General features: G+C 44.1%; 1 protein-coding gene across 9 annotated transcripts in view; it reads right to left on the bottom strand.

Moving 5' to 3' along the window:
• The window catches only part of CDKL2 (cyclin dependent kinase like 2), a 207,751-nt gene that overhangs the window by 96,551 nt on the left and 88,530 nt on the right, over positions 1-22,670 (bottom strand). For all 9 annotated transcript variants that reach the window (XR_003856264.1, XM_029598291.1, XM_029598310.1 and 6 more), the window contains one exon: positions 13,302-13,496. Coding sequence is in view for 8 of the 9 variants with exons in the window: in XM_029598291.1 (XP_029454151.1) it covers positions 13,302-13,496 (195 nt within the window). In the remaining variant the exon portion in view is untranslated. The remainder of the gene's footprint in view (positions 1-13,301; positions 13,497-22,670) is intronic.

The raw sequence follows: 22,670 nt of genomic DNA, 5'->3' as shown, positions 1-22,670 counted from the left end.
AGGGAGTCAACCGTAGAGCAAGTAGGATCACACAGGAACAAAGAGAACAACAGAACTTGGAACAGGAACACGAACAAGACAGGAACCAGGAACACGAAGGAGTCACCAGGGAAGAAACGAAGTACACGACCAGTGTGGAGACCTGTTGCAAAGGCAACTAATTGTTGCTGGGCCCGGCCTTACATACCGGGACCCAGTGATATCATCCGGGGCTACGGGTTGGTTTCCCGCTGCGGCCCCTTTAAAGGAACAGGAGGTTCGCGCGTGCGCGCCTAAGGAGGGGCATGGCACCGCGGAACATGGACACCTGTAGCTGAGGCAGGAGCATGGACGTCTGTAGCAGAGGAAGAAGCATAGGCACTCATAGCAGAGGCAGGAGCAATGGGACAGGTCCGAGGTCGCAGGCGGCGGCCCATAGCCACAGAAGAGACAGAGCAGGCAGCAGAGGGTAAGAGGGCCTGGCCGCGGGCCTGCTGTGGCTGGCACACGCAACAACTAGCTTGAGTTCTTTTTTTTTTTTTCAAATTATTAATAATCCCCCACCTTTTCATTTGATTCTTGGAAAGTGAAATATATCACAGTTAGCATTCAATTTTTGGTTTAGGAACACATTATCTTTGTCATTCAGCCAGATTTCAGATATGCAAAAAAATAGAGTGATTTAAATATTCTAGCAGATCGTTAATTAGCAGGATTTTTTTTTTTTTTTTTTAAGAGAGATTGAACATTCAGTAGGAGCAGAGTAAACATGAAGCAGAAAGAAAGCAATAAAGAGTTGTTTGCTACTTATATATATACACCATACATTACGAGATAAGACTTAACCTAAGTATTTACACTTTGGATGGGGTTACAGAAGGAAGAGTATGATACACACATGTAAGAACCTGTAAGATATAAATAATACATAAGGGGGCAAGAATTTTTCAGATGAAAGGAAGTTCTAGAGCAAGGGGTCATTGATTCCGTCTGTAAAGGTATAACATGAGGGCGTATTTCATCACAGAAGTGTGAAAGAAGAAAAAATGTATAGAATTCAAGAAGGTAATTTCCTTAGATAGGACTCTAGCTAGTAGGTTGTAGACAGTGTGATGGCACAGTGTGCATCTTTAAAAGGGACACAGATTGACCTGTCAGAAATGGTCTACAGTAGCAGGACTGTTAATATCACCCATTTGGAGATGATGTGTATGTGGGTGTAGGGGAAGATTATTTCCTGCCATTTCAGCACAGGAAGCTAAATTCTCTAGCTACAGTGCTTGCTAGAAATCAAATATGGTCTGCAGTAGGAAGAGAAAACAAATAGATTAGATGGTCAGTGTCATTATTATCTGCCATTGGGGCCGATGCAATACAGTGTGCTTAGCCGAGCGCACTGTATAACCCGCAGTCGGACGCGGGATAAATAGACGCTAATCCACCCCCTAATGCAATAGGGGGATTAGCACCTATTTAATGCACGTCAGACACAGAGTGAATGAGATAGCGCTCATCACATGCAAATGCATGTGAATGAGCCTATTACTCATTCACTCCGAATGGAGCAGGCATTAATAGCTGAGCGCATTGAAAAGAAGTACAGAAAAGCAGAAAAAAATGCTTTTCTGTACTTTTTTATTAAAGTAAAAAAAAAAAAAAATAACTCGGCAGACCGCTGAGTTATGAAGACTGACGCCGGTAAACTCAGCGGCCGTTTTCATTACTGGCAGACAGGCAGGTTATGAAAACCGAGGCTGAGTTCACCGGCGTCGGTCTTGATAACTGGCAGTCGATGCGGGTTGCGTTAGGAAGGAGGCGCTAAGTCAGCACCCGCTTTCAGCTCACGTAATTGCATCATCCCCATTATACTTTGTGTTTCTAAGAATACTGATCAATTATCTTATCCTATTTCTAAAATTCACAAGACAGTGCTGTGCAAACAAAGGTACAAAATATCAGTATTTGCTAAGTTTTATCCATAAATCCCTAGGAAATTAATGTATTAGGATATGAAAATATTTAAACATGTTTTCTCCTATGTTCCACATGCAATAAAAGAAATATGTATTCATTTACAAACAGAAGAAACATGCTGTACTATCTCTTGGTTTTCAGAGTTCAGTGCCTCAAGGCAGCAACAAACTGGATGACCATAAATCTACTTTTATTAAACATAGTTAACACAGACATCTTATGGGTGAGCAGTTCTATGACTTGATAATACCCACCCCCTTGCTTTGATTGATATTATCCTACACCGTTGGTATGAGGTCAGAATCCTTGTCTCTGCCCTTACCATGGAGAACCAAGTATCCTCATAGTAGAACAACTGCACCCCTTCCTGCAACCAAACAGCCATGCAACCAGTAATACTCTCCCACCTAGATTAATTCATCAACATCTACATCTCAAAAGTTAATTACCAAATTACAGACACTTCGAAATGCTGCTGCCAAAACCATCACCAATAGCAGACACCCTTACTGAATCTCTCTGCACTGGCTTCTATCTCTCTGTGCATTAAATTCAAAGCGTTCAATGTTCAAAGACTTGTTGAACAGGCTAATTTTAGCCGGCTACCTTTAGGGAAATATTCAGCTGAACTGAACCAGCTAGGTTTTCAGCTGAATGACTTAATATTATCCTAAATCTATCCAGTCAAAATTTAACTGGCTAGATTTAGTACAATTGGGTTCCTAGCCAGCTAGTGCTGAAAATCAGGCATTAACCGGCTAAGTCTTCTTTATAAAAAGAAACAAAAAACCCCCAGGGACATCCAAATTGAAAAAATGCTACCCCCACCCGAAGCTGGAACCCTCATTTCCATCCTCTAGTCTTTTCAATTTAAAAATACATGGCCTGGTTGCGTTTCCCCTTCCTTCCCCACTCTGTATATTTGAGAAAAACAGCTCACAGAAGAGGGATCCCCCCTCCTTCCCTGCTGCCTTAAAAAGGAGCATGGCTAGGGATCCAGCTCCCTCCTGTTCACAAAAAAATAAATCCATCCAGCAGGAGGATCCTAAGCCGCACAGAGCAGCAGAGAAAGAGGAGGTTAGGTGTATAATCTGATTTTGCTCATATTTATACATTTTCAGGGGCAGCAGGGATCAAACTTGGAACCCCGGGTGTTTAAGATCAGAGGACCTTGCACTGGAGCCACATTAGGTGTATCACAAATTGACGGCTGGATATAAGGACCCTAGCCTGACACACCTTTGCTGGTCCAACAGTCCTCATAGTTAGGCCAACGCAGAAAGGTGCATTCAGGCCAGAACACAGCTTTACCTGCTTTTGATTGCTCATAATCAGGCCGATTCAGAAGAATAAATAAATGTACTAGAATACAAAACATCACCACAGCAAGAACAAACAAATAGCTTGTGACCAAATCTTAATCATCACAAATGTACTTGTCACATTCCTAGGACATCTATCAAGGTTTGATGCATCCCCTGTAAATAAAAATATAAACTACAGAAGGACTAGCCTGATGGCTCAAAATATTAGCTCAACTGCTTGACTCTCTACTGCTGCCTCTGCCCCTCTGGCCTTGATTACGGGACTTCCTTTCACTGTTGTCCTGATATAGCTTACTTCTTATACAGGCTGAGGTAGATCTTCAAAACATATGTGAGCGTACTTTTGTTCGCGCCACCGGCGCGAACAAAAGTACACCAGATTTTATAAGATACGCGCGTAGCCACGCGTATCTTATAAAATCCAGGGTCGGCGCACGCAAGGCTGCGGAAAATCGGCAGCCTGCGGCGCCGAGCCGCGCAGCCTGCCTCCGTTCCCTCCGAGGCCGCTCCGAAATCGGAGCGGCCTCGGAGGGAACTTTCCTTCCACGTCCCCCCACCTTCCCCTCCCTTCCCCTATCTACCCCAACCCCCAGCCCTACCTAAATCCCCCCCCTACCTTTGTTGGGCAAGTTACGCCTGCTTGAAGCAGGCGTAACTTGCGTGCGCTGCCCCGGAATCCCCCGGCAAAGGCCGCAGTGCTGGGGGACTCGGGACTGCCCTCCCTGCCCGCCCCCGAACCGTCGCCACGCCCCTGGACCCACCCTTGACCGCCTCTGCCCCGGACACGCCCCCAGACACGCCCCCTCCTGCCCCTTTTACGAAGCCCGGGACTTGCACGCGTCCCGGGGCTTTACGCGCGCCGGCGGCCTATGCAAAATGGGGTAGATTTTAAAAGAAGCGCGATCAGCCTACTTTTGCTTGCGCATCAGACTCAAGCAAAAGTACGCTGGATTTTAGTAGATACGCGCGGAGCCGCGCGTATCCACTAAAATCCTGGATCGGCGCGCGCAAGGCTATCGATTTTGTATAGCCTGCGCGCGCCGAGCCGCGCTGCCTCCCCCTGTTCCCTCCAAGGCCGCTCCGAAATCGGAGCGGCCTCGGAGGGAACTTTCCTTTGCCCTCCCCTCACCTTACCCTCCCTTCCCCTACCTAACCCACCCACCCGGCCCTGTCTACACCCCCCCCTTACCTTTGTCGGGGGATTTACGCCTCCCGGAGGGAGACGTAAATCCCCGCGCGCCAGCGGGCCTGCTGCTCGCCGGGCCGCGACCTGGGGGCGGGTACGGAGGGCGCGGCCACGCCCCCGGGCCGTGGCCACGCCCCGTACCCGCCCCCAAAACGCTGCCGACACGCCCCTGCAACGCCGCACGCTCCGGCCCCGCCCCCCGACACGCCCCCCTCCGAGAACCCCGGGACGTACGCGAGTCCCGGGGCTCTGCGCGCGCCGGGAGGCCTATGTAAAATAGGCTTCCCGGCGCGCAGGGCCCTGCTCGCCTAAATCCGCCCGGTTTTGGGCGGATTTACGCGAGCAGGGCTCTGAAAATCCGCCCCAATAGGTGCGCCGGCGCGCAGGGGTTTTAAAATCTACCCCTATGTTTTTACCTTTTTCAGAATAAAAAAGGTACGACTTGTTATTCTGGTCACTCCGCAATCTGAAGGTAATCTCCTTCCTCATACTCACTCTTAGGGACGGATTTTGGTTATTGTTAACACTAGGCACTTTTGGTGTTGTGGCTCCCCCCGCCCCGGCAAATGAAATTAACATTGACCAACTCGAAACAGAAATCAAGTAATAAATAAAAATCTTTAAGAAAATATACAACGCTGCAAATTATATAAACAATTTACTTATCCTACTGACAAGTCCATGTCCAAAGCTGCTTGTGCCGTGCTGTCTGCTCAGCGAAGCTGTTAATATTATCATATATAAATATGAGAGTGAAGTCTGGAGTCTATGCATGCAGAGATGCTTTAACCACTTTTGAGTATGGGCCCCCTTGTGTTTTTCTCATATTGATCTCGCCCCTCTGTAAGGAACAGAGAAACTTTATACATAATTATCACAAAATTAAATAAGAGATCTAGAAATAGAACAACAATATATGTAGCTATTCTATCTCATGCTTATTCACTTCTCTTTACATCAGCCCTAAAAATATCAATACACCTCCTGTTAGGAATCCAGAACAAGTCAGGCTACTATAGATCCCTCCACAGAAACTACATGCCAGCAGAATACCTCACCTCGATCACATATGCAAAACACAGATCGACCTTCACCAAATACAGAATAGGGAGACCATAAAGCATAAACAGTATGTGTAAACAAAAACTGCTGGAAATAGCAACAAGCCAGACTCTGTACACAGTGTAACTATGAAAAAGCAAACATCATCATTCCTCATAAAACAATACAATCAAGAAATATATTACATCAATCATAATAGTAAAACCATACTAATAAAAAGAATAAATATTTTAAAACAGCTGATGAACAGAACATCCAATAATTAAAAGCTTGTACAATTGTTTTTAAATTTCCCAAACATCAATACAATATTTCAAAACAGCACACACAACAAACAATACTCAATAATTAAAACTAGTAAAGATTTTAAAAAATCCCCTGCTCTCCATACCTGTCACCTGACAGACCCTTACCAAAGACAGAATAAGAAAGCAACAAACAATAAAATCGAGAAATATAAAACATCAATTATAATAGTAAAGCTGTACTAATAAGAATAAACATTTTAAAGCAGCTACTGAACAGAACATTCAATAATTTGAACCTCATAAAAATGTTTATAAATTTCCCAAAACATCAATACAATATTTCAAAAACAGTAGACACAAACAACATCTAATAATAAAATTAATAAGGAATAAAAAAATCTCCCATTCTCCGTTCCTGATCTTTTTTTTTTTTTTTTTTTATTTCCAGCCACTCTGTGATTTTTGTGGCTTGGGGAGGAGGACGGGGAAGGTTGGCACAGAAACTTTACTCTCTCTCTCACACACACACATACATACGAATACACAGTTACACACAAAAACACAGGTTCTCACACAAAACCCCCTCATCCACATAGGCTTTCACTCACAGACTCTCATACTCACACATATGCAGGCTCTCATACTCACCCCCACATACACATATACACACACTCTCACAGACTCCCTCACTTCCACATCCTCTCTCTCACAAACCAGCTCAAATTCCTTCAGGTTCCCTCATACACACACATTGGTTCTCTGTGTCACAGATTCTCTCATATACACATACAGGCTGTCACTCTTACATGCTCTCTAACTCCCACAGGCTCCTTTTCACAAACCAGTTCTCACTCCCACTGGCACTCTCATACACATACAGACTCCCTTTCACACATGCTCATGCTTTCTCTCACACACACCCCTCCCAGGTAGGCTCCCATTTCATTTTCATCCCCCAGGCAAGTTCCAATTCTTGTACACCTCCCCATGACAAGCTCCCATTCATGTACACCTCCCATGACAAGCTCCCATTCATTCACACACACAGTCTCCCTCAGGCAAGCTCCCATTTATTCACACCCCCAGGCCAGACAAGCTCCCATTCATTCTCACACTCCCCCAGGCAGACTCCCATTCATTCATACACACCCAAGGCAGGCTCTTCTCTCTCTCTTTGCCAGAAGCTTCAGAGCCTCTCTTGCTCCTTTGCTGCTGCTGCATGCCAACTGGAAAGTTGCCCATTCTGTGCTGTCCTCTGTGCCAGCCCCATTGTATTCAGAATTCATGGGGCTGGAATTTTCTCAATGCTGATCTCGTGTATTGTGAGATCAGCATAGAGGTCGTGCTATCCCCGTGCGTTTTGAATACCGCGGGGCCGGCTTAGCAGCAGCAGCAGCAGAAAAGACTCCCTCAGACCTCTTCTTTTCGTCATTGCTGGTGGGATGAGGTCCACTGGTGGTCACATGGGCCTCTCGCCTCTTTTTTTTTTTCGACCGCTGGTGGGATGGGATCTACTAGTGGCTTCCCCATCGAAACACCTATGTTAGCTGTCAATGCCTCCCCTACAGGCTGGTGTCCAGGGGCATTGGTCCCTCCTTCTCAATATACACTGGGCAGTTATTCTAGTTACAGCACTGAGTCTGACAGCAGACAAATATAGGGTTGGTCACAGCAGAGGCTTTTTCTTTCACTGCGTGAGGTAGGAAATTCTTTTTCTCTGCCTGCCACCCCCTGATATTTGCCACCCTAGGCAGAGGCCTAGTGACAAATCTAGGCCTGCTTGCTCTCTAGCAGCTCCATCTGTAATCATACTTTTCATCTCTCAGTGTGCTACATGGCTTTGACCAATGCCAGCAAAGCAGCACTCCGATTAATTTATAATCCTAATGATAGGGAATGGTTCAGTGCGAGGAACTTTCTAACTTTATAATACTAATACCAAATCAAAATGGAAAGTGAAACTAGCATGGATGGAAAAGTTTATATTCACTTATTTCCCTCTGTCCTAAAGGCAGCCATAGCTCAATGCCCCACTGAGAGTTCCTCATTTCAAAATGGAAAGTGAATGGATGAAGTCTGATATAAGGGAGGAGGATATAGGGAGTCTGATATAGGGAGGAGGAATATATAGGAGTCTGATATAGGGAGAAGGAATAGCCTAGTGGTTAGAGCAGTGGACTATTAACCAGGAGACCAGTGTTCAAGTCCCGCTGTTGCTCCTAGTGACCTTGGGCAAGTCACTTTACCCTCCATTGCCTCAGGTACAAAAACTTAGATTGTAAGCCCTCTGGTACTGATTGTAAGCCCTCAGGTACTATAGGTATTTCTATAGGTAAGCCCTCAGGTACTACCCTATCCTAGGGATAGGGAAATACCTATAGTACCTGAATGTAAACCAGTCTGATATCTCAGATTGAATGTTGGTATATAAAAATAATAAGTAAAATTATAGTACAAAAATAAATGAAACCAGCAACTCATGGCCCAGCAGTTTCCTCCTAACTCCTTCAGGCTTCCAACTCATTTGGAACCAGGTCTGGGAACTGGCACCACAACCCTTTAATTCACAACTTCCCAGGGATTGTATTCCTTTTTCATATCTCCCTCCCCTCTTAGTGTACTTTAATGCAGTCATTGCAGTGACAGTGCATGCACCAGTGCGCCTTCCAGGACCCTGCAATCATGGCCACTAAAGCCAGCCACTAGGTGTCACTATTGCACGATGACTATGAATCCCTCCCTCCCAGGGGCTGTGAGCCCTGCCTCTGCATCATCCCTAGCCCTGGCTGACGCGGGGAGCAGAGGACCCGAGCCAGGAATCAAACTCAGCTCCAGCCCACCCATCAATATGTTTTAAAGCTGAAGAGATGATGGATCCATTGTGAGCTCTCTCACATGGACCCTGATCTTCTAGAACCTACCTGGCTGTCTGCTTCCCCACTCTAACTCCCATTTACCCTGGCCAGGTTTTCCTAGACCTAGATTTGCAGGGGGAACAGCAGCAACACTGCCACTACAGAAGAGAAGGCCAGGCAGCACACATCAAGGGACAATAAAAATGCTGCAGCCATATGGCAGTGAGCACAGTGCTTTTGCTGTCCCTGAGATTCTGATGGTACTGATTGTATACTAGGGAAAGGCATAAAGGAAAAAAGATTAAAAGAAGGAGCTAGGAAAATGGACAACAACAGAGGGAGTCACAGATGGAGATATGCAGAAATGGGGAAATCCATGGATAGGGAAGCCAGAACAGGACAATGTGGAGGGCTCAGACTGAAAGAGAGATCTTGGATTGGGCAACAGCAGTGAGAGACTGTAAGCAAAATGGGTGGGAAGGAGCGAGATAAATGGAAAGACATTAGGAGGCATTAGGGGTGCGAGATTAAGAAGAAAGGCATGGGAAGAAGTGAGAAAGGGGAAAGAAGTGAAAAGGTAGTGTAACCCTGACCTGGGGAATCTTTAAGGAGCCACAAGGCACACTCAGTGTCATGGTTGAGTCTCTGTTACCAATCTGTCTTTCTCTATTGTTTCCCCAGCTGGAGGGTCCTCCAAAGGGGAAAGGATAAACCTCCAAGACTCTTAGGTGTTAGCTCTGCTGTCCTTTTTGTAAGCACAAATAACAAACAATGGACATGGTGATGGTGTTGCAGAATAGATTTTATATGGGTACTTGTCCAATACTGATAATCTGACACATAATGCACTGTCTCCTTGGTAAATCCGGAGTCCAAAACATAAATAAAACATACCGTAAATAAAACATCAACTGTTCTCTCTTCTCGGTGACTGGGGCCCAGCCGTTACCCTTTTTAAAATTAGATATTCCTAGGCCACTGTTCAAAGCTACTCCCCTCCAATTTAAGGTTCCCATATACGGTACCTGAGTCTTTTTGATGTTTTGCCTGATCAGAGATGGATTTAGGATTTTGGTGGCCCTAGGCACTGTTGGTGCTGTGGCCCCCTGTCACCCCTTCCCCCCCCCCCCCCCCAACTGAGGTTGAACAAAAGGGAGCAGAAGGTCTCTTAGACACAATCCCCTAGTTTCCTGAGGCGGTTTGGGGTAGATTTTTTGGAAATGTTTAAAAATTCTAAAACAAAAACATTTCTATTTTTTATATTACATTATAAAAATAAATTCGTTTTACAGTATACATATTAGTATAATTTATTGTATTTTTATCGATGAAGAAAAGTAATCTCAAGTATCAGTACAGGGAGGAGAACTCAGAGATAGGGAGAGCAAGGGAGAAAGATCAGAAATGGGGTGAGGAGGAATGAGAGAAGGAAAGAGGACTAGGGATGGGGAGGATGGGAGATGGGGAAGATTAGGAAACTGGGATGGTGAAGAAGAGAGAGAGAAAGGAGGTTCTTGGACTGAAGAAGAGGAGGAGAGAATAGGAAGGGTTGGAAGTGGGTTCCAGGATCTGGGGAGAAGGAAGAGGTAGGAAGGGAATTTCCAGGATTTGGGGGATAGAATCTAAGAGGAGGGAGGTGTCTTCACCATGCTCTGGTCCTGCTCCTTCTTGCATCTCCTCTCTAGCCCTCCACCCAATATGACATACACTTTACACTTCGCACCAATCCCTTCTCTCTCATACACATGAGCACTGGCCCCTACGCTTGTTCCCCCTCTTTCCCACACAGAGACGTACATAGCAGCCAGTCCTCTTCTCATCCCTCAGCCTTTCTTTCCACCCTCCAATTATCTCTACTTTGCCCCTCCCAATGTCCCCAAAATGATCCCTTTTGGCTCTGTCTGCTGCAGGTTCAACCCCCTCCTCTCCTGGTTCCCTGAACACTGCCTGGGAGGGGAGGAGCCGGAGTAGGAAGCAGAGGGCTGTTCTCTGCTGAGTGAGATTCAGCACAGCTGAAGGCAATAAATCATCAGCCAGCCTGCTGCCCCAGGCACAGGCCTAGTGTGCCTGGGGCAGCAGGCACACTAGGCCTGTGCCTGGCACACTAGGCCTGTGCAGGCACACTAGGCCTGTGCCTGATCCTGTCTGTTTCCACGCCTCTCTTTTTTTGTTTTTCTACTGTACTGGACAGGCACCTCCTTTACTTCTCCTCTGTATACTGGATGGGTATCTGCCTTGGATTAACACCTGGAAGGTACCCCTCCTTCTCTCCTCATACACTGGCTACTGGATGAATATCCTCTCCTCGACAATAATTTTGTCATAGAGGCACTGTTTCTCTCTTTAAGAAGGGAATAGGTGGAAAAACTTTCATTCCCTTCTCAAAAGGTAAAATCAATGAGAAGTTCTCTCAAATATCTAAAAATCTTAATTTCCCCTGAGCTGTACACCCAAGGTTTCTCCAAAAAGAAAGGGAACTAAAACAAATACACTCTTTTCCCTTAGAATTTCAACACAAAAATCCACAATTCTTCTAGGAGTTGCCAATACAGACCAGTGGTGCTCACCCAATGTGCCATGGAAAAGTTGCTGTTGCCTGTTGCTCAGGTCCAGACCAGTGCCCAGGCTATGCTCTCAGCACCTCGTACAAACAAGAGACGCCAATGGTGGCTCTCAAACAGGCGCGAGCTCCTTTCTGAGCACACGTGTTATTTATGCATGCCTCTCCTTCCTACCTACAGTACAAATCTTGGAGCGTGAGAACTGAAGGGTAGCATGCAGGGCGAGGAGAGCTAGGCCCTGCTTAGTGTAGCACTTAGATTGCACAGCCACATAGCAGCAAGGAGGAGTCCATGTGTGCTGAAGTGCCGAGGATAGGGAAAAAGCAGTAAACCACAGATAGCGAGTTTCCAAGAGAGCAGAAGAACCTGCAGGATAAGGAGTTGGGAGAGGTGGACAATATGCCAGGGTGAAGATAGCTGAGAATGGTGGAAGTGAAGAAGAGAGCAGTAGAGGGACAGAGTAGGGGGGCCCCCAGGGTGAGACCCCCCATCTCTGTACAACAGCCTGGCCAAAATGCAGCTGAGGCTCCAGAAGTGTTACAGAAAAATGTGCTGAAGCTGTGGACAACCCACAAAAGCAACTTGTACATCATCCTTGAATTCCAGAGAAGCCCTGACAGCAGAGGAACAAAACCAGCAGCAGCTGTCTGTGCACTGTGTGTTTGAATGTCTGTCTTTCTCTCTGTACTCATGTACATGTGTGCTGGTGTATGTAAGCACATGCACTTAAAGTTGGTAAGCGTGCATGGGCTGGGGGGAGGTGCGAAAGCCTTCGGTGCAGATACAGGTATGTCAGTCAGTTTCAAAAGCTATTGAAATGCTGCTCCATTATCAGGGCTGGATTTACCTCTCAATCACTTCTGTGCACCAGTTGGTAAATTTTAAAAGGAACGCGCGAGCAAAAATATGCCTCATTTTATAAAGTATGCGCATAGCATTTAAAACATTGTTGCCATGCATACTTCTACAGCCTTTACACAGAGAGAGACTGACTCTGTGTAGCATCAATTTGACACTATATATCTATGTACCATTCTAGAGGGGCACTTTGAATCAGGGTGGGTTATTGGGAGGTGCTGTTACAGACACATTCAGAGGAATGCATAGTAAAATTGACATCAGTAAAGAATTATAGCCCTTATAGGTGATGAAAAAGAGTAGATTTGTACAATGCAGCTAGCACTGCAGTGCCAAATCAACTCCTCTTGTTAGACTTTTCATCAGTTAAAAGGACTATAATTCTTTACTGATGTCAATTTTACTATGAATCCCTCTGAATGTGTCTGTAATCACAACCCACCTCCCGAAAACCCACCCTGATTCAAAGTGCCCCTCTAGAGTGGTACATACATATAGAGTGTCAGACTGATGCTACATGGTCTCTTTCTCTGTCTCTCTCGTGCATACTTTATAAAATGGTGTATTTTTGCTCGTACATTTATGGGAGCATGCACTTTCCTTTTAAAATTTACCCGATATTGGATAGTTCCTACGCCTGGAGCTAGTTGAAATAGGCAGACAAGACAAACAAAGAAAAAATAAGAGGCTTTAGTTAAGACAGCAACTTCATGGTTGAGAAGAATTAAAATAAATTATGGATGGAATTAAGTATCATGAAATATGATGGAGCTATAACATAATTCATAAATAACTCTGGTTATGCCTCTTATTTAATGTAAACGGGTATAGAATATTCACTCCTGTTCTATGTAAGAACCTGTGAAATTGACTCCCAGTCTAGATCCCAGATAAATGAATGTTTCCATAAGCAGGAAGAATTAAGGTTTAGGTAATGAATACATAGGAGACATTATGTTCTAATTATGAGGCCTCTGGGGACAGAGCTGATGTGGCTCTCTTATTTCCTGATAAACCAGCTTTCTCAATCATGCTTGCATTTGGGCCTAGTTAAAAAATATTGCTGTGCATTTATTTATTTGATTTTTATGTTCCACCTACAAGCTGGAATTATATCTATACTGATGTCTTAGTTTAGTTGCAAGTTTACTCATAGCTCTTAGATGAATTAGCATCTAAGTGCAAAAGGAAGAGAGATTGTTCCAACCTGGTATTCTCATTTACATTTTCTAAAGGGCTGATATTATACTCACATTGTGATTGTGACAAAATCCGATTCCTCTCACGATCTGAAATAAATATTTACGCACTCTGTTGTAATCTAGACCATTTGGAAACTGTTCAAGGTCATCCAAGACGGTGTGATCTACAAACTCAAACACCAGGTACCAGCGCTTCTTTTTCTTGCACACTTCCAGAAGGTTCACCAGATTCTCATGTCTTAGTTGCTATGAGGAGAAAATAATAATAATAATAGTAAATACAATATAATAAATTCCATGGTAAAAACTTCTTCATATAATTAGTTCCATAAGGATGTTCTGGGTAATGAGAATACAGTGGAACGAAGGAAATCTGTTGGACAAGTTTATTTTCTCTCACTTTTATTAAAATCTGAATGGGACAAATACAAACTGGGGCCTACTTAAATCCCAGTTCCATACCATCTTCTCCAAACTCTGCTTATACCTCGGCAACTAATAGTTAAATCTTTCTTTCCTGCCTATGATTCTCTCCTTTCATTGCAGAAGACTGTTGTTGACTGAAAAAATAAATCTTAGCCTGCTGTCTTCCCATTTCTAGAAGTTTTGTAAATATGTTTGTTGTGTGGTTTAAGAAAAAAAAGCAGACTCACCTGCAAAACTACAAAATGCAGGCATATTTAGAAAGCATCAAGAAAAAAATAAGAATCCAGCCCAATAACTACACACTTTAAATGAATAATGTCATAACCTTTCCCTCGAACAAGGTCTCCTCCCGGATTCCCTAAAAAGCGCCGTGGATTCTAAAGAAGCCTCAACTGGATCCGACCATCCTGTCCAATTACCGACCCATCTCTAACTTGCCTTTCCTGGCCAAGGTCATCAAGAAAACAGTTAACCACCAACTCTCAGAATTTCTGGAAAACCAAAATATACTTGTTCCTGCCCAACACAGTTTCAAGAAATTTCACAGCATCGAATCACTACTACTCACCCTCACAGATACAATACTTCGAGGGTTTGACAAAGGTACTTCCTTCCTCCTAATACTTCTTGACATTTCTGCTTCATTTGACACGGTCAACCATGAGATCCTAATCCACAGACTACGAGAAATTGGTCTCAATGGCACCATTCTCCAATGGTTTCAATCATTCCTGTCCAACAGATCATTTAAGGTAACCTACAATAGTACAACATCAGACTTAATACCCCTATCATAGGGTGACCCACAAGGCTCATCCCTATCCCCCACCCTCTTCAATGTTGATATGCTGCCATTATGCAACTATTTGGACAAAGCAGGCCTTTCCTATTTCCTATATGCCGATGATGTACAGATTCTGCTTCCCATCAGAGATAGCATCAATAACACACTAAGCCGATGGGAAACATACCTTACTGATATAAAACGTATCCTCACCCAAATGGCACTCACGCTCAACCAGAACAAACCGGAAATTCTTTGCCTTTCGAGCAAAACTTCAACTCCCCCCACTGACCCTACATCACCGTTCAAATACAAACTGCTCACAACAGTTAGAGATCTCGGAGTCACCTTGGACAAGGAATTAAATTTTAAATATCATATCAACACTCTGATAAAAGAAGGATTCTACAAACTACAAATCCTTAAAAAAGTCCAACCCTTGCTACATCCTCCAGATTACCGGACAGTGCTACAATCCCTCCTCTTTGCCAAGTTAGATTACTGCAACTCCCTCCTAATAAGCCTTCCCGCTGCCATCCTCAAGCCCCTCCAGCTCCTTCAGAATGCAGCCGCAAGATCACCAAATAATAGCAAAAATACAGATCACATCACACCCCTACTCAAACAACTCTACTGGCTACCTGCCCCATTCAGATCTCAATATAAGACCCTCATGCTCATCCACAAAGCAATCCACAATGACAAGACCAGATGGCGCCAAGAACCACTGCACCCCTGCATCCCTACAAGGAATCTCCGCTCATCCAACACAGGTTTACTTACAACTCCCTCCATTAAGGAAGTTCATCGAGTCTCCACAAGAGAACGCGCTGCATCAATAGCAGGGCCCCCACATCTGGAACAACCTCCCGGCTCCTCTCAGAATTGACCCCTCTACACCTTCCTTCAGAAAGAGTCTCAAAACTTGGCTCTTTAGAAAAGCATTCCCTCCAGAAAACTAACTCCCGGCTCCCTGTCCCCCTTCCCTGGCACTGCCAGCTGCCCCCCCCCCCCCTGCCTCTGTACATAGCAAGTTTAAACTCAGAACTTATTTACTGTTAGCAGAGTTATTATGTAAAGCAAGTTTTTCTTTATATTTACTCAGTTAATTTGTTATACTGTATCATGTCACCATAAGGCTCGCCCTTTGACATCCTGTTGTATGTAAATCGGTGTGATATTTCGAATCGAATATCGGTATAGAAAAATAAATAAATACATACATACATACAAATATAGTAGGGTGACAATTTTGTCCCATTATGATAACCTCTCCCTCCTCCCCCAAAAAAAAGAACACGATGGTCTCCTCAACAATATTCAAGATAGAATTGTTACCTCCAGAGACCATATTGCCCTTTGGTTTCACACTAAAATATTAAATCGGTCCATTATTATGTCCTCCTTGGACTTTTCCTCTACAGTAATTTACATATGAAAAATTTGGATGACCAACCAGGAATTTTCACAAGCTTCCTGCAGATTTTAGGAGCACGGATTAGAATAAATGCCCTCCACTGAGATATTTCATTTTTTTCCTTAACGGTTGTGTCTTAAGGGAAGCTAAAAGTATGTAGGTAAGAAGACATCTTTCATTGTAAAACATTTTTTGGAAAATTAAAGCAGCAACACAAACAAAAATTAAAATGAGCAAAACCATTAGTACCTTCTCTTTTTCATTTTCTTATTTTTGTTTCATTTACTAAGGAGATCAAAATTTCTCCTTCCCTATACCCCCAAGATATCTCTTCTTCCCCCATCCCCAAGCCAATCTCCCTTTCTCCCTTCCCTGCATCCATCACTAAGATCTCTTTTCTCATATCCCTAAAAAAGAATAAATTACTTTATAAAGTGAAATATAATTTACATTATTTAATAGGCAAATGTGCCACAGATTTGCTGTCATTTGTCAGAAGCTTTCCATAGAATCTACCCCTGAGATGAAACAGGAACCTGGGGACTATGTTTATTACGCATATTCTGTAGATGTGTCCCTCCTGGCAAAAAAATGTTTGCATATCTATAATTTTTGAAGGAGGAACATATCTATAGAGTGTTACTTTGTTTTATTTTTAGGGATGGACTTTGGGCTAACAAGGGTGATATATTTTGTTTCATCATTATAAGGGATATTTTGTTCCTTTATTGCAGGGCTCAGTTTTTAAATAGGTTTTGGTGGGTGTATCTCTGTGTGTGAGTGCTTATGGGGGGTGGTTTTAGGTAGCTGGGATCTCAATAACATTTTAATAAAAATAAAGTTGTTGTGTGATTAAAGATTTTGAAGATATAAGAAGAGTTTTTTTATCTGGCATTTATATTTGTGTGTGCAATATTTGTGCAGTAAGGGTATTGGGGCTTCTTTGCATACTCTTCTTATATCTTCAAAATCTTTAATCAAACAACAACTTTATTTTTATTAAAATGTTATTGAGATCCCAACTACCTAAAACCACCCCCCATAAGCACTCACACACAGAGATACTGACACCCACCAAAACCTATTTAAAAACTGGGCCCTGCAATAAAGGAACAAAATATCCCTTATAATGGTGAAACAAAATATATCACCCTTGTTAGCCCAAAGTCCATCCCTAAAAATAAAACAAAGTAACACTCTATAGATATGTTCCTCCTTCAAAAATTATAGATATGCAAACATTTTTTGCCAGGAGGGACACATCTACAGAATATGCATGATATATATTTGCATATAAAGAAGGCAGTGTATGCAAATACATCTCATGCATATTCATTGTGGCAATCCTTAAAACCCAACTGGGTTTGGCTCTCAAGGACAGAGTTTGAGGACCCTGTCCTAAATGAATAATATTTTCTGGATCCCATTAAGTTTGAGTTTAGGGAAGGCTACAACACAAACAGTATTGTTTGGGTTTACAGAGGATTTTGGATAGCGGTATAGATTCCCTGATGGAGCTCCTGGAATTATGTTCTGCCTTTGATATTGCAGATTACAACATCTTAATTGATTGTCTGAAAGTCCTTGGTATTGGAGGCAGCATGTTGCAATGGTTTGTCTCCTTTCTTGGAGATAGATCTCATACAGTTAAATAGGCGATTCGTTGTTTTCAATGTGGATGCCATAGTTTGGAATACCACAAGGCAAAGTTTTATTGCCTTTGTTATTAAGAACATAAGAACATGCCATACTGGGTCAGACTAAGGGTCCATCAAGCCCAGCATCCTGTTTCCAACAGTGGCCAATCCAGGGCAATCTACCTCCTGCCAAATGGTAGATTAATATGTGAGCAAAACATAGAGAAGATAACTTTCAAACCAATGCACAAAAGACATATACACGCATCTATGGTCGTGCATAACTTTACTATAGCACATATGTGTATTTTATAAAATATACATCTTTACCCTGCAACATACATGCTTATGTAGGTTTATGTATGAATACATGCAATGCGTTGAAATTATTGAATGTATTCACTAGAGGAGACGCTAGGCATGTGGGGATGGGGGTGGGGACTGTTAAGGGTGTGCAGGGGTATCACTGGGGGGGGGCACAAAGTGGCATACAGGTAGGGCAAGAAGCAATAGTTATGTATGTATACTGTAATAGAATTATATTCTATTAACGGCATGATAAATGTACGTTTCAAATTTTATATAATGCAAGAGTAAAATAGTTAGGGGTGACAAGGTATGAGAAACTGAACTTTCTCTGAGACATGTAACAGATTTAATGGTGGCCACTAGAGCAGAGTAAACCACTGTCCATCTTCCAGAAGGGAGAGATGCGGCCCTGCCATACAGTTCCAGTAACTTCCCAAAGCAGTGTGTGCTCTCTGAATTCTCAGAACTATCCCTTATAAATGATCATTTATCCGAAAGGAGTATTCTGATTGTCTGGACTAGCCAGCTAGTTCCCTCATGAAAATGGGTCCCATGGCTCATGGATTGTCCCTGTTCTGGTGTTCTTTCAGACCTGGTGGCAGGACACCACTTTTAGGTCTTGGTCTTTTTTTTCCTAGGTGCATTAGGGGACTACAAAAAGTCATACCACTAACTCCAGACTTCTGCTGAAAACATAGAAATATACCAGTATGGATGGCACACTAGCAGCAACAGTACACACTAAACTTTGTGTTTCTATTTCTCTGTATAGACGGAGGACCTGAATAAGGCGGCCTGGGAGCTGTGCAGAAAACACCGGAGGAGGCTGGATCAGCTGCCTGCAAGGTGGGATGGGGCCAGATTTAAATTCATGATATGGCAATTAGGGAGATTAGAACATGCATGTTGCAGGGTAAAGATGTCCAGAAGCAGTGGAGTGCTAATTAGGAAGCCTAACTTTCTAACTAGGGAGGTCATGAAGCTCCAGCATATCCCGAATGACCCCCAAATACAGGAGAGTGGGCTCATACAGGAAGGAGAGCACGTGGGAAAAAAAATCCACCAAAGGCTCAATGCAGTCTTTCACAACAACTGCAGTGTGAAAGACCGGAGCCATGAGTGATGGGACCTCTGACATCTGATAAAGCGGAAGCAGGCCTGGATTGAGGGCCGAGAGGCTTGCCAACCAGATCACCTTCCCTGCAGCTGCACAGATGATGCTCAGCACCATTTTCAATGCAGCTATGAGAGGGCTAGGACCCTGGATACCTCACAAACTGAAGGCCATCCAGATGAGCTATTTTTACTGTAATTTCTTTTAAGGAGCTTGTATATATGTAATTATAACTATGTAGAGTTCCACAAATTTATATAAGTGGTCCCTGCCAGGGAAGTTCCTGGGCACATGGACACACATGGAGGAAATTGGGCCTCAAAGCCTCATGACCACCCTGGGTTCCAGCACAGGGGGAGGGGGGAACATTAATATTTTTTTTTTTGCCAATAAGTTGTTGTCATCATTGTTCTATCTCGCCATTAAAATACTGTGCATACCTGTGCACCAGTAAAAAATGAAATGCTTTACTGGGGCTGGGAAATGAATAGTTCAGCAAGAAAGCCCCCACAGCTCTGTACTACATGATGCCTCTCTGGATGCGGACACCACCAGCCTTGGCAGCACCACCACTCTGGATAGTGCTTCCCAGGCTGAGGTCCCACCTGCCCCGTGGGATGCACCACCTATTCCTCCATCACCACCCCATTGTGCAGCAACCTCCTGTCACCACCACCACCACCAGAAAGGGTTGCTCCCCACTCTCTATGGGCATAAGTGGCTGAGGAGGATAGGCCCATCACTAATGCTGACTTTTCTTTGCAGCTGCCTCAGAGCCCTGTAGGACCTGCCAGAAGCAATGTGATGAGCCACTGGTTCAGGTCCCAATCCCTCCAGGGGCAGCATTAGCTGCGATAAAAACCCACAGAGGAAGAGCATAAGGCTTTGCTTCCCACACCTTGAAAAAAAGAGGCTGACCAAAGAAGCCCAGAATAAAGTGAATGTATCTATGATCAGCACATTGAGCAATCCATGTAAAGGAATGCACCTTCACCTTAGATATAATCTTTACACACCATGTAAATGAATGTACCTTCACTTTCTAAAATGCCTTTGAATCAGAGTGTTCCTTTCTTGTATAGCCTGTTGACCCTGGTGATGTATCCACTGCATTCCTCCTGACTTAGCTCTTCCTCCTTCTCTTCCTTTTCATCTAGGTGATCTTCAAGTCCCTCTGGAGAAAGCAGGCCACTGGTTCTGGCCAGGTTATGAAGCATGCAGCAGGCTAGAAATAGACTTTAGGGGGGTTGTAGAGAAGACAATCCCCCAGATATGACTAGACAGCTGAAACATCTTTTGAGTAGGACGAAGGTTTTCTGATGACTGCCCTGGTCTGCCAGTGGATCCTGTTGTAGTAAGCCTCTACTATACTCTGTGGGTTAGCTAGCAGAATCATAAACCAGGTTTTGAGTAGATAATCTATATAACCTATAAGAAAGAAGTCAAAAAGATCAGAGTTAGATATCCTTTAGTATTGGGCAGGGGGGCAGTTTCACGATTAAGGTTGGAGAAGTCTTCCTGGACCAATGTGGTAAATCCACCTAGATATGAGGTAGACCAAAAGAAGAGGCTATTTGCTATGTGGTGGTAGTGCTAAGTGCATTCCTACCTAGAAGCCAGCCCCTGGTGATAGAATTAGTCATGAATTCCTGACTGTGAGAAGATGTAGGCATTGTGACTAGACACGATGTTGAAGATGCTGCTCTTGGCGTTCCAGACCACATGCATATTGAGGGAGTGGAAGCTCTTGCAATTGTGGTAGTTGGCCTCATTGTCCTCTAGTGCCCTTATAAGGTTAAGAGTTCAATTGATAGCTCCCAAGACAGAAGAGAAGCATGCAATGTTGTACAAATCAATCATTATTTGTTGTTGCTTTCTGCTTCGAAGAAAAGATATATATTATTGAGTTTTCCTGAGAAGGGCAACCAGAGCTGCTGAATATATATGGAGGTGGCAGACTAGCTTAATCAAGCTCTGACACCTAGAGGTGTGTGGAAGATGCTGGTGGCCAAAAATGCCACTACTGCAAAGCGCAGAATTTGCACAGAATTCCCCGCATATGCAGAAAATGGCAGAGGAGACGCCAGTATGCCCCGAACAGAGCAAGCTAAGATGAAAGCCCTGGTGTTCCGTTTGTGGCAAAGATGAAGGCCCCTGTGTGCCGCGGGACACGCTCCGCTCACAGCGAAGATGAAGGCCCCAGCGTGCCATTCGCGGTGAAGATGAAGGCCCCCATGTGCCTCGAACGGAGTGTGCTCCACTCATGGCGAAGAAGGCGGCCCCGGTGAGAATGAATGTGTATGTGTGAGAGGAGAGGGAGAGGGGTGTGAGAAAGGGGAGGGGGTGTGAGAGAAGAGAGGGAGAGTGGGTGTGAGAAAGTGGAGGGGGTGTGGGGGAGGGAAGTGAGAGAGGGGAGGGGAGCAGGGGGTGAGAGAGCATGGGAGGTTAGAGAGCGGGAGGTGCTTGAGTATGGGTGCAGAGAGAGGGAGATTGTGAAGGAGTATGTGTGTATGAGAGAGATTGGGAGCTCGTGTGTATGAAAAAGGGATTTTGTGTATGTGAGGGTGCTAGCCTGTGTGAAGGGATTTTGTATGTGTGAGACAGAGGCTGTGTGAAGGGATACATGAGAGAGAGACATAGGTAGCCTGTGTGAGGATGTATGTGTGAGAGAGAAAGGGAGCTTGTGTGGGTGTGTATGCAAGAGAGAGAGCCCTGTATGAGGGGATGTGTGTGTGTGTGTGCAAGAGAGTGAGGGAGCCTGTATGAGGGTGTGTGTATGTGTACTAGAGAGAGATGGAGCATGTGTGTATGAGAGAGGGAGGGACAGAGGGAGCCTGTGTGAGGGGCAGTACTGAGAATGGGGTCAAATTCTGGGACTGGTGATAGAGTGGAAGGGGTTGAGCCAGTTAGACAGTCATTAGCAGTGATTTGTTGTCTTTTTGACTGATACCAAAATCTGTAACAGGGTAGACAGCCAGGAAGGCGTGGAAAACATGAGGAGGGATCTAGTGAAGCTCAATGAATGGTCTAAGGTCTGGCAGCTAAGATTTAATACTAAAAATATGCAGAGTAATACATTTAGGGTGCAAAAACCCAAGGGGAAGGTACAGTATTGAAGGTGAAATTTTTCTAAGCATAAAGGAAAAGCGAGATCAAGGGGATCTTAAGTTGGCCAAACAGGTAGCTAAAGCAATGGCAAAAGCCAGAAAGATGCTTGGCTGCTTAGAGTAAGGAATGGTCAGCAGAAAAAGGGAGGTGATATTGCCCTTGTATAGGTCTCTGGTGAGAACTCGTTTGGAATACTGTGTACAGTTCTGGAGACTGCACCTTCAAAAGGATATAAACAGGATGACGTTGGTCCACAGGGTGGCTACTAAAATGGTCAGTGGTCTTCATTCTAAAGCATATGAGGATAGATGTAAAGATCTAAACATGCATACCATAGAGGAAAGGTGAGATAGGGGAGATATGATAGCCATTTAAATATCTCAAAGGTTTACATGCACAGGCAGTGAGCCTTTTTCAATGGCGAGGAGGCTCTAGAACCAGGGATCATGAGGAGTACAGTTAGGAAATATTTATTTACAGAGAGGATGGTGGATGTAAGGAACAGCTTCCCAGTGGAAAAAGTGAAGACATAAAGATTAACTTAATTCAAGAAATCATGGGATAAATACAGGGGATCTCCAAGGAAGTGATGAGAATTACAATGTTAAATTAATTGGACGGATGG

This window comes from Rhinatrema bivittatum, chromosome 1 (assembly GCF_901001135.1).
Source record: "Rhinatrema bivittatum chromosome 1, aRhiBiv1.1, whole genome shotgun sequence".
Taxonomy (NCBI): domain Eukaryota; kingdom Metazoa; phylum Chordata; class Amphibia; order Gymnophiona; family Rhinatrematidae; genus Rhinatrema; species Rhinatrema bivittatum.
This window is presented reverse-complemented; position numbering and strand designations above follow the sequence as displayed.